The sequence below is a fragment of the Lonchura striata genome, chromosome 14, assembly GCF_050655825.1.
Source record: "Lonchura striata isolate lonStrDom1 chromosome 14, ASM5065582v1, whole genome shotgun sequence".
NCBI lineage: Eukaryota > Metazoa > Chordata > Aves > Passeriformes > Estrildidae > Lonchura > Lonchura striata.
In genome coordinates this window covers 1,279,000-1,292,034 of record NC_140716.1, presented here as the reverse complement: position 1 = coordinate 1,292,034, position 13,035 = coordinate 1,279,000, and the positions used below count along the sequence as shown (strand labels likewise).

The following is a 13,035-nucleotide window of genomic DNA, read 5'->3' as shown; positions in this document are numbered from 1 at the left end:
CCCAGACATTGGGGCAGGAGGGTGTCACAGTGCCACATGCACATGGATGCTTGCTGGGGAGCTGCCAGGAGGGAACGTGGGCAGCTCTGGGACCATGGAGCCAACTCCCACCCTAGTCCAGTACCACCCCTCCCTGGAAGAGAGGAGGGGACTCGTTGCCACCATGGATGTGGCTTCTGTGCCCCTGGCCCTGCAGAGCCCTCACCGGTTTGTACTCGGGCAGCCACTCGGGGATGTTGAGGTTGTTGATCTCGGAGGCGATCTTCTTCCTGTGCCCCGGCTTGGTGACCCCGATGGCCGTGAGGTCCTGGGGCAGAGAGGGGGGTCAGTGCCGCCCTGCTCCGGCCGTGCCTCCCTCCCACCGCCCCCGGCCCCACCTCCGGCGTCATGCGGCTGATGGTGGTGATGTCGTAGCCGGCGTTGATGAAGTTGGGAGCGTAGAGCTGCAGCTGGAACTTGCAGAGCCACTGGTACACGGCCTCCGAGCTCTGGGGCGAGAGGGGACGCGGGGATGGGGGCAGCTCTGGGCACGGGGACCCGCCACTCCTGCCCATGTCCCCCCGGCTGTCCCCACCACGCGCTCCCCGCTCACCTTCCCCTCTGATGGAGGCTCCATCTTCTTCAGCTGGGGCTCGGCGGGGGGCTGGGGGGCGTAGGGGGAGCTGGCCACGCTCTGCGACCGCGACGAACCTGCCGGAGGGGCAGCGGTCAGCGCGGCCCGGGCTGCCCAGCCCCGGGCTCCGGCCAGGTGGAAGGGAGAGCCGAGCCCTGCCCTGGGCTGCCACAGCCGCACCCCCGGCTTGGCAGGGCCAAGGGAGGCACAGGAGCGCGGCACCCACCCAGCACAGCAGCCCGGAGCACCCGCGGTGCCTGGACAGGGTGCTGCTCCTCGGGGAGGGGCAGGCGAGCTGCTGCACCCAGCAGGGCCCCGAGCAGCGGGACTCGGCCAGACCTGGCCTCCAGAGCGAGCGTCCCTGGTGCCCAGGCAGCAGCCACAGCGGTCTCTCTCCCCAAAACCCTCTGGCCCCACTCCTCTGGCCTTGCCACCCGCCAGGCAGGCTCGCTCGAGCTGTTCATCCCTTGGGCACCCCCCCACGGGCATCCCTTGGTGCCCTCCCTCCAGGGTACGGAGGGCTGCCCTGAAATTTTTCCCTCAGGCTTCTGATGAGGATGGACAAGAGAAGCCCCTTCCCCCCCACCAGCAACTGCATCTTCCGTGCGTGTGTGCGTGTGTGCATCCTCCCTGTGCGTGCATCCTCCGGGCATCCGCATCCCTCTCGCGTGGGCATCCTCCTCACATGTGCATCCCTCTGCCGTGTGCATCTCCCTCACGTCTGCATCCCACTTGCGTCTGCATCGCTCCAGCATGTTTCCCCCTCTCCCTAGCAACGCCTGCGCCCCCCTCCCCGCGTGTCCGCCCCCCTCCGTGTGCGCACCCCCTCCCCTGAGCGCATCCCCCCTGCCCAGGTCTCTGTGCCCGCTGCCTCCTCCCGTCCCCGCAGCTCGGGGCATCCCCCCACGCCCACCCCCACGTGTGCATCTCCCGTCTGTCCCCCCGATTCCCAGGCACGTGCCACTCCCGTGGCGTGGGCACCCCCGTGGCGTGGCCATGCTCCCCGCAGCCCCCCAGACGGCGGTGGCGGGGTGGGGACCCCGCTCGGGCTCCAGCAGGGCTGGCGGGGGGCCAGGGAAGGGAAGGGGCCGGGGAGCAGCGGTGCCCCCCCTGCCCGCCCCACGCCGCCCCCCGCCCCCCCACGGGCCCCCACTAACCGAGGCAGGAGAAGGCCTGGCAGCAGCCGAAAGGCGAGAGAGTCATTTTTTACCCACACGTTTTTCTTCTGGCGACGGGTGCCGTGGCAATAAAAAAAAAGACAAATCCCTGGATCCACGGCACGGCCAGGGCTCCTCCTGCTCCGGCAGCCGGGCGGCCGCAGCACGCACCTGCGGGGATGTCCTGCGCCTTGGCCGGCCCATCGCCCACGGCAGACTCTTGCGCAGAAGCCTTCTGGGAAAGGACCGTTGCCAGCAGCTGAAAAACACCCCGGGAATGGGGGGAGAGAGCAGGCAGGAGTGAGGCGGGCGGAGGGGCCGGCGGGTGCGTGTCGCGGGTGTCGCGGGTACCGTGGATGCTGCAGGTGCCGTGGATGCTGCGGGTGCTCGTGGATGCTCGGGCTCGGGTGGGCAGGGAGGGTTGCAGCAGATTTCGGCAGCAGCGGGGAGAGCGGGAGCCGCGGGAGCAGCAGATGGTGCTTTGCCGGCAGCAGGAGCCCGCGGCGCCGCCGCACCCCAAAGCCAGCCTGGCACATGCCCAGCCCAGGCTGCCGGCACGGGCTGTGGGGTGCCCTGTGCCCACAGGACGGAGCCCCCCTGGCCGGCAGCATGGTGGGGGTCAGGGGCAGGATGTGGGCACGGCAGGCAGGGTGCCAGGGGACGTGGGCTGGTGGGTGCTGGGGTCAGCAGGCCGGTGGGTGCTGGGGTCAGAGGGCTGGTGGGTGCTGGGTCAGCGGGCTGGTGGGTGCCATTGCCAGGGAATGGGACAGCCCAGGGGCAGTGCAGGGCTGTTGTGGCAGCGGTGTCAGGGCAGTGTGCAGTGCAGTGTGCCAGGCCGGTGGCAGCAGTGCACTGGTGGCAGTGTGCCAGGCCAGTGGCAGCAGTGTGTGCAGGGCAGGGCAGTGCAGAGCGCAGTGCAGAGACCCCTGCGAGTGGCAGCAGAGACGTGGCACAGCAGCTCTGGATGGGCCTGTGGAATGTTTTGCCAGGGGCTGGGCCCGGACCCAGGCAGCACTCGGGGGCCGGGTGGAGGGGACGCGCTGGTGGCCGCTGTCGGTGACAGCATAGCTGGTGGCACGCAGGGCAGGCAGCAAGCGCTGCAGGACTGCAGCCAGCAGCAGCTGGCACGGCCGCCCCGGGGCTGCCTTACCTTGACGCCTTCGGAGCCGGCGTGCAGGGCGTGCGCCCCGCTGCCCGCGCTCTGCCCGCTCCCCGAGCTGCGCGCCGAGGCCACGCTGCCCGTGCTGCCCAGGCTGCTGCGGTCACCGCCTGCGCCCAGAGGAGAGAGAGGCTGTCAGGGCCCTGAGCCCAGTGTCACCGCGGCGTGGCCGTGCCCACCGGAGCCACCGCCACGTCCCGCGCGTCCCCGCCGCTCGCCGCACCTGCGAAGGGTTTCCGCAGCACCCAGATCTCCTCGGCGGGGGCTGGCGTGGCCGATCCGCCCTGCGACGACGGGGACAGGTGGGACGGGCTCATGTCGGCCCCGCGGGACCCTTGGTGGCAGAGCAGAGCAGAGAGAGCGGCCGTCAGGCGCGGGGCTCCGCGCTCGGGCTCGCACGAGGCGACCACGGCCCGGTCTGGCGCCGCCGCACCGGGAGCAGCCCCGCAGGGAAGGTGTGGGAGCCCGGCTGTGTCCTGCCCAGGGGTGCCAGAGCCATCCTAGGGCCTGTCCCACCCCAGGCTGAGGGGACGGTGACCAGCCCTGGGCCCTGTCGTGCAGAGCATCCCCTCCTCACTGCCAGCCAGGGACAGGCCCACAGTGGGGTGTTCAGTGCCCTGGCTGAGCCTGGACAAGGGACAGGGACTGTGCCATCCCTTCACAGGATGGGATGGGGACGTGACCCAGTACAGGGAGCAAAGGGAGCCGGGCAAACTCAAGCAGTGGGGACCAGGGTCCCCACCCCACTGTCCCCATGTCCCTGCAGCTGCCTGCACCCATCTGTGGGGACACGGGAGCTGTGCAGGACCAGGCACCGGGTGCTGAAACCCTGGTGACACCCAGGGGACACAGCAGTGGATGAGAGGAGCTGGCCCTCCTCTGGGGCACAGCTTGAGGGTCACCCCAGGGCACGGCTCCTCACCAGCTCACTGTGCTGGCCACCTCTGCCAGGTCCCACTTGCCCCAGGGACACCCAGCTCCAAGTGCAGGGGGAAAACAGCATCAGGTGAGATGGACAACAGCCCTACAGAGCCAGTGCTGCCATGGCTGTGCCACTGTCCTGCCAGCCACGGGGCACTGCCACCCTGCCACCAGCTGTGGGACGTTGTCACCCCACTGCCAACCAAGCCACTTCTGTTCACGGAGCTGCTCACTCCAACAGCACCAACCGTAGCAGGGGGCAGAGGGTACAAGGTGATAAAGTCACTGAAGGAGCACAGCAGGGGACAAACGGCCCCACTGAATCAGACTGGCACATCCCTGAGCAGGGGACAAACGGCCCCACTGAATCAGACTGGCACATCCCTGAGCTGCACATGCTACGGTCACACCAAGAGGAGCCTGGGCTTGTGCAGCTCCATGCCACCCCAGCAGGAGAGAAAGCCCCAGAGAAAAGAAGTGCTCCCTTGTCCCTAGTGCCAGCACGGCCCCAGTGCCCCCCGCACAACCTCCTCAGCCGCTGCCACCAGGGCATGTGCACAGACCCCTGCCCGAGGCATCGAGGACTGCGCCCCTGCAAGCCCCTGCCCCTGGGCACTGCTGGCATCCGTCACCTGCCTGTGTCCCGGGGACGGTCCCCAGGGTTCAGCCGGGCTCTGCCTGCGCTGAGCCAGCCCCGAGAGCATCCCCAGAGCCACGGCCCCTTCCAGCTCCACGCGTGCAGCCCTGCCTGCTCAGAGCCGGGCCCTGCAGGAGCTGTGGCTGGCAGAGGGTCCCCGAGCCCGTGGCACAGAGCCGTGGCACAGAGCCGTGGCACTGCGCTGCCAGCCCTGCCCGGCACAGGCCCTGAGCGCTTTGGGGGTGCCCACGCACCCGGACACGAGCACGGGGCACACTGGGGTGGGCAGGGTGGCTGTGCCTCGGGCAGGTGCTGGAGCGGGCGTGGGGAGCGATGGCACGCCCGTGCCACCCCGGCGCCCCCGCCGCACGCATGCACGCGCATGCACACGCTGCATGCACACACACGCACACGGCCTGCAGCCCCACGCTGCATGCACACACACACACACACACACATGGCCTGCAGCCCCCCGGTGAGGGCGAGAGGGCGAGCAGAGAGAAAAGACTCGACACACGCTTTAAAGGGAAAGAAAGGAAAATCCATGGAGAGCACGAAGCGAGCGGTGAACTACCTTGTCCGTAACGCGGCTCGTCGGCACTGCTAGGGGAGAGCCTGTGATAGCCAAAGGAACTGAAAAGAGTCTGATGGGAATGTGGTGGTGGAGGTGGAGGTGGAGGCAGGGAATGGAACGGATGGGACGAGGCGTCACCGTTTAGCACAGCAGCCCCGTAAGCCGGGAGCGGGATCTTTTGGAAGTGTTGGGGGATTGTTACAGTCTCCCATGAACCTGATAATAAAACATAACAAGAGACAAAATGAAAAGAATCAAAATAATAGAGACACGCTGAGTGCCACCAAAAAAAAAAAAAAAAAAAAAAAAAAAAAAAAGAAAGAAAAGAAAAGAAAGGGGGGAAAGGCAGCGAATCAAAAAAGAAGCGACCAAAGGGACGTGGAGAAGCCAGAACCGAGACCCAGCGGATGCGGAGCCGAGCGAGGAGCAGCAGCGGGAGCTGAGCACACGCACAGCCCGGCGCAGGGCACGCACACAGCCCGCAGATCCCACACGGGCACCGTGCCAGCCCCACGGCTCCGCTCGGGGTGCTCCCAGCCAGGCTGCCACCCCCTGCTCCCTGCGGGGCCATCCCGGGGCAGCAGGGCTGCGGGCAGAGGCAGCAGCACCGGCTCCGTGCCCGGGGCTGAGCCGTGGCACAGCGCCTGCACCCCACACTGCTGCCCCACCGCAGCCAGCAGGGTGGCCACAGAGCCCCACAGCCTGGCCAGCACTGCTGTGGGCCAGCTGTGGTCAGCGGGGTGGCCACAGAGCCCCACAGCCCGGCTGGCACTGCTGTGGGCCAGCTGCAGCCCTGGAGCCACGGGGCACAGCCCAGCAGTCACAGATGGCACCTCTGGTACTGGCACATGACCCACACCCGGAGGGTGGCTCTGCCCCTGCCTGCCCAGCACCAGGAGCTTCCAGGAGTTGCCCGGCAGCCGCTTGTGCTGCCACTGCCCTGAGGCATTGCTCGTGTGCCACCAGTCCCTGCCTGTGTCCCCGTGGTGTGGCTGCCCCAGGATCCACTCCAGGGCTGGGGTGGGATGGTTGATGTGGGACCTTTCAGCTCTGCCTGCAGTGGGAAGTGTCCCAGCCCCAGTGGGCTGCACAGCCCGCCAGGAGCCTACAGGGATGACAGTGGGGATGGGGATGGGGACAGGGCAGGGGCGCGGGGGCCGATCCCTGAGATGGCCCCTGGCTGCAAAGACAGTCTCCGTGTGACAGCCTCACTCCCTGGCACTGCACGGACCCTGAGCACCACCTCCTGCGACCCCACTGCTGTGCCAGTCCCCCCAAAGCGCAGTGACACCCCTCATGCACCAACCTCCCGGCACCTCCGACGCCTCCCCCAGCCCCAGGGCAGCCAGGGCTGACCCCAGAGCACCCCAGGGCAGCCAGCACCGTCCCCCAAAACACCGACCCCACAGACACAACGGGAACACGGACCCTGCGCCGATGGGAGCGCTGGCCCCAAGGCACAATGAGGACGCCGACCCCACACACTTTTGGGCACCGTCCCCATGCCCACGGCGGGGACACCGACCCCACGTGCGTGAGGGGCATCTCCCCGCTCTGCCCTCACCGCTGCAGCCCCCGGCACGCCGGTCCCCACCCGGCCAAGCCAGGGCTCCCCGGGGCTGGAGGGGGGATTATTTGCCTGTTCGTTTGCTTATGGCCTCCACGAGGCTGGAGGGGAAGTAGCCCACGCGGTCGTTGCCGGTGCGGTTGTCGTGGATGCAGCCCTTCCAGCGCCCGTCCGCGTGCTGCTCCAGCACCTGCGGGAGCGCCGGGTCAGGGGCCGGGCCGGGGGCTGGCGCTGCCACCGGGCTGTCCCCGGCCCCCCCGGCCGCACTCACGGTGATGACATCCCCGGCCTTCACGTTGAGGCTGGTCAGGTCGTAGTTGTTGCAGTAGTCCTTGACGGCCCGGACCTGCAGAGCTGCCGAGGCATCTGCGGGGCAGAAGGGCAGCGTCGCCAGCCGCTCACCCCGCGGGGCTTGGCACCCCCAGCCCGGCGCCCCTCGTGCCACTCTGTGCCCTCCAAGCCCTACCCCGCAGCATCTGCTTGATCTCCTTGCTGGCCTGGCTGGTGGTGAACTGGTTGACGATGTCCAGGGCGGTCTGGTTGTAGGTATTCCTGACGTGGGCGTTGATCCCGCTCTGCAACGGCACCGAGAGGGATTGGGAGAGGCCGGTCCCCATCCTGCCACCCCTGTGACTCCCTAGGCCACCAGGAGACCAGCAGCTGGAGGGCACAGCTCTCAGACCCTCATGTGTACCCCACTTGTGACCCTCTCCCCTCGGTGTGCACCCCCAGGACCCTCAATGCCTTGGTGTGTCCCTTCCAGGACCCTCAGTGCCTTGGTGTGTCCCCCCAGGACCCTCAGTGCCTTGGTGTGTCCCCTCCAGGACCCTCAATGCCTTGGTGTGTCCCCCCAGGACCCTCAGCTCTGCTCCCTGGGAGACTGCACAAGCTGCTCCGTGCCTCCAGCTGCGGGGTCACCCCCTTTCCCACAGCCCCTGGCTGGGTTGGGGTGCCCGGGGGGCTCTGGGGGTGCCGAGGGGGGCCCTTACATCCAGCAGCAGCCGCACCACGTCGGTCTTGCCGCAGAGAGCGGCCTCGTGCAGCGCCGTGCCTGCCTTGGTCTGCCGGTTGATGTCGATGCCAGCCTGCAGCAGGAGCCTGCGGGGCACGGTGGGGTCAGCGGGGCACGGGGGGCGCTGGCACTGCCCCCCGCCCACGGCACCCACCGGATGATGTCGATGTGGCCGTTCTTGGCAGCGAGGTGCAGGGGGCTGGTGCCGTTGGGGTCGCCGCTGTCCCCCGCTCTGGGCTCCAGCAGCGCCGCGCACATGTTGCTGTTCAGGAGCAGTTGCACCACCTGGCTCAGCAAACACAGACGGAGCAGGGCTGCAAGGGGGCTCGGCCGCCCCCCGGGCTGCGGCCCCCGGCCCCCGCCGGCCCCCCGCCAGCGCCCAGAGACCCCTTTGCCGTGAGGACACTGCACAGCCCAGCACCGGCCAGCCCTGTGCCCCTCCAGCTGCTCCAGCAACCCCGGGACCTCACAGTGCCCCTGTCACCACCCTGGGGATCTCACAGTGCCCCTGTCCCCACCCTGGGGACCTCACACTGCCCCTGTCCCCACCCTGGGGACTTCACACTGCCCCTGTCCCCACCCCGGGGATCTCACAGTGTCCCTGTCACCACCCTGGGGATCTCACAGTGCTTCTGTCCTCCTCTGGAGACCTCCCAGTGTCCCTGTTCCCCTCTCTGGGGACTTCACAGTGCCCCTGTCCCCACCCTGGGGATCTCACAGTGCCCCTGTCCTCCTCTGGAGACCTCACAGTGCCCCTGTCCCCCTCTGGAGACCTCCCAGTGTCCCTGTCCCCCTCTCTGGGGACCGCCCAGTGCCCCTGTCCCCTCCCAGTCCCCAGAGGAGGACCCAGCCCTGGGAGAACTTACCCCGACCCGGCCAAACTCGCATGCCAGGTCCAGGGGCGTCTTGCCCGAGTTGTCCATGATGCAGGGGTTGGACTGGTGCTGCAGGAGCATCTCCGACTGGGGACAAGCAGGACCCCGACCGGGTGAGGGCAGGGGCAGAGGGCTGGCACCACCCCCTCGCCAACCCCGTCCCCTCCGTACCACGTCGTAGTGGCCGTGCTGCGCTGCCAGGTGCAGGGGGATCTGGCCCTCGTCCGACGGGATGTTCACAGAGGAGCCCGCCTTCAGCACCATTTTCATGGGCTCCTTCTTGCCCTGCCAGGCCGCGTAGTGCAGGGGCCGCATGCCTGCAGGAGCGAGGAGCCGTGAGCCCTCCGTGTGCCAGCCCAGCGGGCAGAGCCTGAGCGGGGCACAGAGCCGGGCACTCGCCTTTGTTGTCCTTGATGTCCACGGCAGCCTGCGCCTCCAGCAGCAGCGAGATGAGCTCAGTGTTGCCGTTGAGCGCCGCATGGTGCAGAGCCGAGAACCTGGGCACCGAGGGGGTGTCAGGGGCCCGTCCCCTCCACAGCCCTGCCAGCCCCCGCCCAGCACCGTGGCCTCAAACCGCAGCTCTGCAGCAGCCCGGGGCCGCCCTGCCCTCCGTGAAAGCCACCCCCAGCGGCTCCGAGAGGTTTTGGGGTGAGAGCTGCTGCCTTCCTGGGGATGCTGAGCCCCCGCCGGGCTGGGCAGGGCAGGCACTGGGGTGCCCACTGAGGGTGGGGGTGCCGGGAGCCCCCTCCCCGCTGACCCACTTCCCCCAGCCTGGCCCCAGCAGCGCGGCCACGAGCACAGATGGCAGCGCTGCCCTGCCCGGGGTCGGGCCTGGCTGCGGGGTGGGCAAAGCCCCCGGCCCCGCTCTGCTCTGCCCTCGCAGCTCCCGCCCGGGAAGCGAGCCGGGAGCTGACCTACTTGTGCTCCCGGCAGCGGCATCCTCCGAGCTGGCACCGCCGCTCCGCTCCTGGCCGCGCACGGCGTCCCCGTCCCCTCCCCGGGGCCACCCCGCTGCCACCGGAGCATGGGAAAGGGCCAGGAGCCCCCAGGACACGCTGGCCTCTGTGGCCGCCCGCGGGCAGGTGTGGGTGACCATCCCCGGGCAGGGGACGCGGCCCCGCGGGGAGCGGGCTCCGGCACCGCCGCGATCCCCGGCGGGCAGCGGCGATGCGAGCAGACAGCCCGCACAGGAGAACGAGCCCGACGGCTGCCTGGGAAATGTCAACGTTTTCCGCTCCGGCGCCCTGCTCAAATCCGCTCAAGATGGTGCAAATCGCAGCCTTCCTCGGGGCTGCCTCGGGGCTTCCCTCGGGCACCTCATGGCCCAGCCGGGCACCTCGGCCACGAGCAGGGCACCGGGCACCGGCCCCGTGGGCAGCGCGGGGACACCAGCACGGCGCTCAGCCACGGCACTGCCAGCCGGGACCGAGCCAGCGCTGCTGGGATGGGGAAACTGAGGCACGGGGCCGGCTGAGCCCACCCAGAGCACAGCACAGCCAGGCTGCAGCCTGGATCCCGGGGGATCCTTTCCAGGATCTGGAGGCTGCTCCCCTTTTGCTTCAGCACCCCCTGAACCTTCCAGGAGCCGGATCCGAGCCGGGCCCTGCCTGCAGCCCCCCAGCCCTGCCGTGGTGCTCGGCCCTCCTGAGGGCTGCTGGCTCTGCGGAGCGTGAGGTGGCCCCCGGGGCGATGTCCCACTGCCCCCGGCACAGCCACGAGCTGGCAGGTACCAGGGGATGCCCGCTGCCACCACCCCGGTGAGGAGGATGAGGAGGCACCCGGGCTGCTGTGCCCATATGTCCCCAGGGCATGGGCCGGGGATCTCGGGGCAGGGGGAGCCGGGGGCAGCTGCTGCCCAGCCCCAGCAGCAGCACTCCCACGGCAGCCCCGTCCTGCGCAGGGCCCCGGCTGCCTCCCTGCAGCCTCATTAGTGCAATTAGCGGGGGTGACCGCGGCCCCTCTGCGTTGGATGTGGCTGGGGAGCGCCGCCGGTGCCTGGCGGGGTCACGGCTCTCCCACCCGGCACCCCACAGGGCTGATCCCTGCACAGCTCCCGAGGAGCCCCACGGGGCTGGGACAAACGTGCTGGGATGTGGGGCACAGCCCTGCCCCTGCCTCCTCTGGTGCTGCTCCAGGGCTCAGCTGCGTGGGCTGCTGGGGGCCAGAGCCCTGGCACTGGAGCTGGCAGCTCGGGGAGCCTGGCATTCCCACACAGACACTCGGGACCCCCACAGCAGCTGCACCCCTGCTCACAGCACCCTTGGCATGCACCCCACAGCACCCACAGCCGGGCCTGGGCTCCCACTCACCCGTCCGTGTCTTGGAAGTTGACGTTGACTTTCTTTGCTGATCCGAGGAGCTCTGGAAGGGAGGGAGGGGGGCAGGATGTTAGAGGAGGTGGCTGGTGCAGGCACGCGGGGCACAGCAGGGAGGTGACGTGCTGGCAGCTCCGGGTTTCCCTGCCTACCGAGGATGGAGCTCCCTGCAGCTCAGGATGCTCAGGGTGGGGGTCCCTGCTGAAGGTGGCAGAGCCCGGGGGTTCCTCCTGGCACCAGGTTCTGCCCATTCCCCCCTGGTTTGCCTGGGGTTCCCCCCTCTCTGGAACAGCCCCGTGGAGCCCCCGGCGGGCAGAGCTCAGCCCGTTCCCCTGTGCCCCCAGCCCCCCCAGCACTGCTGGGAAATTAAACCGCGCCGGGGCAATCCAATTAGCAGCACGAGGAAGGACGGAGCCAGATTTACATAAGATTTACCCGAAAAATGCCACTCAGGCTTTCCAGTGAGCTGTTCTTCCCACAGCGGGAGCGGGAGCAGGAGGAGGAGGAGGAGGAGGAGGGTGGGAGCAGCAGGGCAGAGCCCGGGTGGGGACCCACACAGCAGCCCCTGAGCCCAGCACAGCGAGCAGAGCTCCAGCACAGCCCCGAGTCCATGGGAGAGGACCCAAAGGCTGCATGGCCCGGCAGGGACAATGGGCAAAGGCAGGGACAAGCTGAGCTCCGGTTGGGAGAAGCTGGCTGGAAGGGGCTGCTTCAGACAGAAAAGGGGAATGTGGGGCCAGAGACACTCCCTGTGCACCTTGGCCGTGGCCCTGCTCTCTCCCCCTCCATGTCCCCGTGGCAGTGTCCCCGTGTTTATGGAATTATTGCACACAGGGCTGTGCCACAGCCCAGGAGCCTCCGCATGGACAAACGGGGCTCGGAGGGCAGCAGCAGCAGGAGGGGTGGCTGTGCCCAGCCCTGACCCTCAAGCCTGGGGAGCGGTGCCAGGCTGAGCCAGCCCTGCCCAGGCCACGCAGCGCAGATGGGCCAGGACAGAGGCTCTGGCACCCAGAGCTGGCTCCTGCTGCACCCCAGGGCTGCCCAGCTCTCCGAGCTGCAGGACCTTTGCTAATGCTGGCACAGCCCGTGTGGCAGGTGACAATGCAGAGGACGGGTCCTATCTGCCACAGCAGCCAGCCACCAGGTCCCCAGGCTCTCCTCCCACATGAGGTGCCTCCTGTGGGGTGAGCAGGAGCACTGCAAGGTGCCTGGAGAGGGACAGGACACCACAGGGTCCCCAGGGTGTAGGGAGGGACAGGAAAGCCACGGAAACCCCCACATGCCATCCCTGCCATAGCATCCCCGTGCTCCCCTGGGAAGAGCTGGGCATTACTGGTGGGCAGAGCCCCTGTGCCACCAGGACTGACCCAGTCCCCGCCAGCCCCGTGCTGCTGCCAGCGTCCCCAACAAAGGTGGCATTCAGCTCGGGTGGAGAGGAGCCCAGCGCCGCTTCCGCTGCCGCCCCGCGCCAAGAACCAGCTCCCAGGAGAAGGGGCCGGGCTGCCCCCAGGGATGCCAAGGGCCAGGGACAAAAGGAGCTGTGGGCGCAGGGGCGGCACCGTGCCCGGCCCTGGCTCCAACCTCCGGCCCCGAGACGGGCCCCGCTCCGGCTAACGGGTCCTTGGGACGGACGGACGGACGGACACTGTCAGCAGCTTGGCAGCACCTGGCCTTTCCCAGGGGCTGGGATGGGGCAATGCCCGGGCACCAGGGTGCAGTGCTGACGCCGTTGGCGATCCCCGGGCACGTGTCACCCTCGGCATCACCAAACCACCATCGCCCCAAGGCACCATAGCGGCAAATTTTTCCTCCCTGCACCTGCAGGAGAGGCTGCGGCTGCCAAAATCTGTTTAGCACTTCCATCACTGCCCGTGCCAAGTGCTTAGTCAGTGACTTGCAGCCATGCAGTGGTTTGACTTTCCTTAAAGCTCTGGAAGTGGCCGTCAGCGTGCCGAAGGCAGCTGGAGCACGGAGCCCAGCTGGGCTCCCAGAAAAGTGCCAGTTCCCTGAGCAGGAGAGAAGGATGGGTGCCCTGGTCACCAGGTCCACAGTGAGACTTGCAGCCTGTCCGGGGGCAACAAGAGCCAGGAGAGCTCATTAATGGCTGGGAATTAATGACAAGGAAAATTCTTCCACTAACAAGAGAGAGAGAAGGGAGCTGAGTGCTTCCAATTAAAAATATCGGCTACAAGAGGAGATGGGCAC

At 68.3% G+C, this 13,035-nt stretch overlaps 1 protein-coding gene across 2 annotated transcripts in view; it reads right to left on the bottom strand.

The window, feature by feature from the left end:
* CASKIN1 (CASK interacting protein 1) overlaps positions 1–13,035 on the bottom strand; it is a 28,569-nt gene that overhangs the window by 3,709 nt on the left and 11,825 nt on the right. Inside the window, exons 2-17 of one of the 2 annotated variants that reach the window (XM_031506099.3) lie at positions 10,825–10,876; positions 8,915–9,012; positions 8,687–8,832; positions 8,507–8,602; positions 7,795–7,925; positions 7,618–7,726; positions 7,095–7,203; positions 6,900–6,994; positions 6,701–6,818; positions 5,062–5,277; positions 3,153–3,263; positions 2,921–3,039; positions 1,942–2,029; positions 593–690; positions 378–488; positions 206–307 (exon numbers count right to left, since the gene is read on the bottom strand). In XM_031506099.3, coding sequence (XP_031361959.3) covers positions 206–307; positions 378–488; positions 593–690; positions 1,942–2,029; positions 2,921–3,039; positions 3,153–3,263; positions 5,062–5,277; positions 6,701–6,818; positions 6,900–6,994; positions 7,095–7,203; positions 7,618–7,726; positions 7,795–7,925; positions 8,507–8,602; positions 8,687–8,832; positions 8,915–9,012; positions 10,825–10,876 — 1,799 coding nt within the window. The remainder of the gene's footprint in view (positions 1–205; positions 308–377; positions 489–592; positions 691–1,941; positions 2,030–2,920; positions 3,040–3,152; positions 3,264–5,061; positions 5,278–6,700; positions 6,819–6,899; positions 6,995–7,094; positions 7,204–7,617; positions 7,727–7,794; positions 7,926–8,506; positions 8,603–8,686; positions 8,833–8,914; positions 9,013–10,824; positions 10,877–13,035) is intronic. The other variant, XM_077786920.2, reaches the window with a different exon arrangement.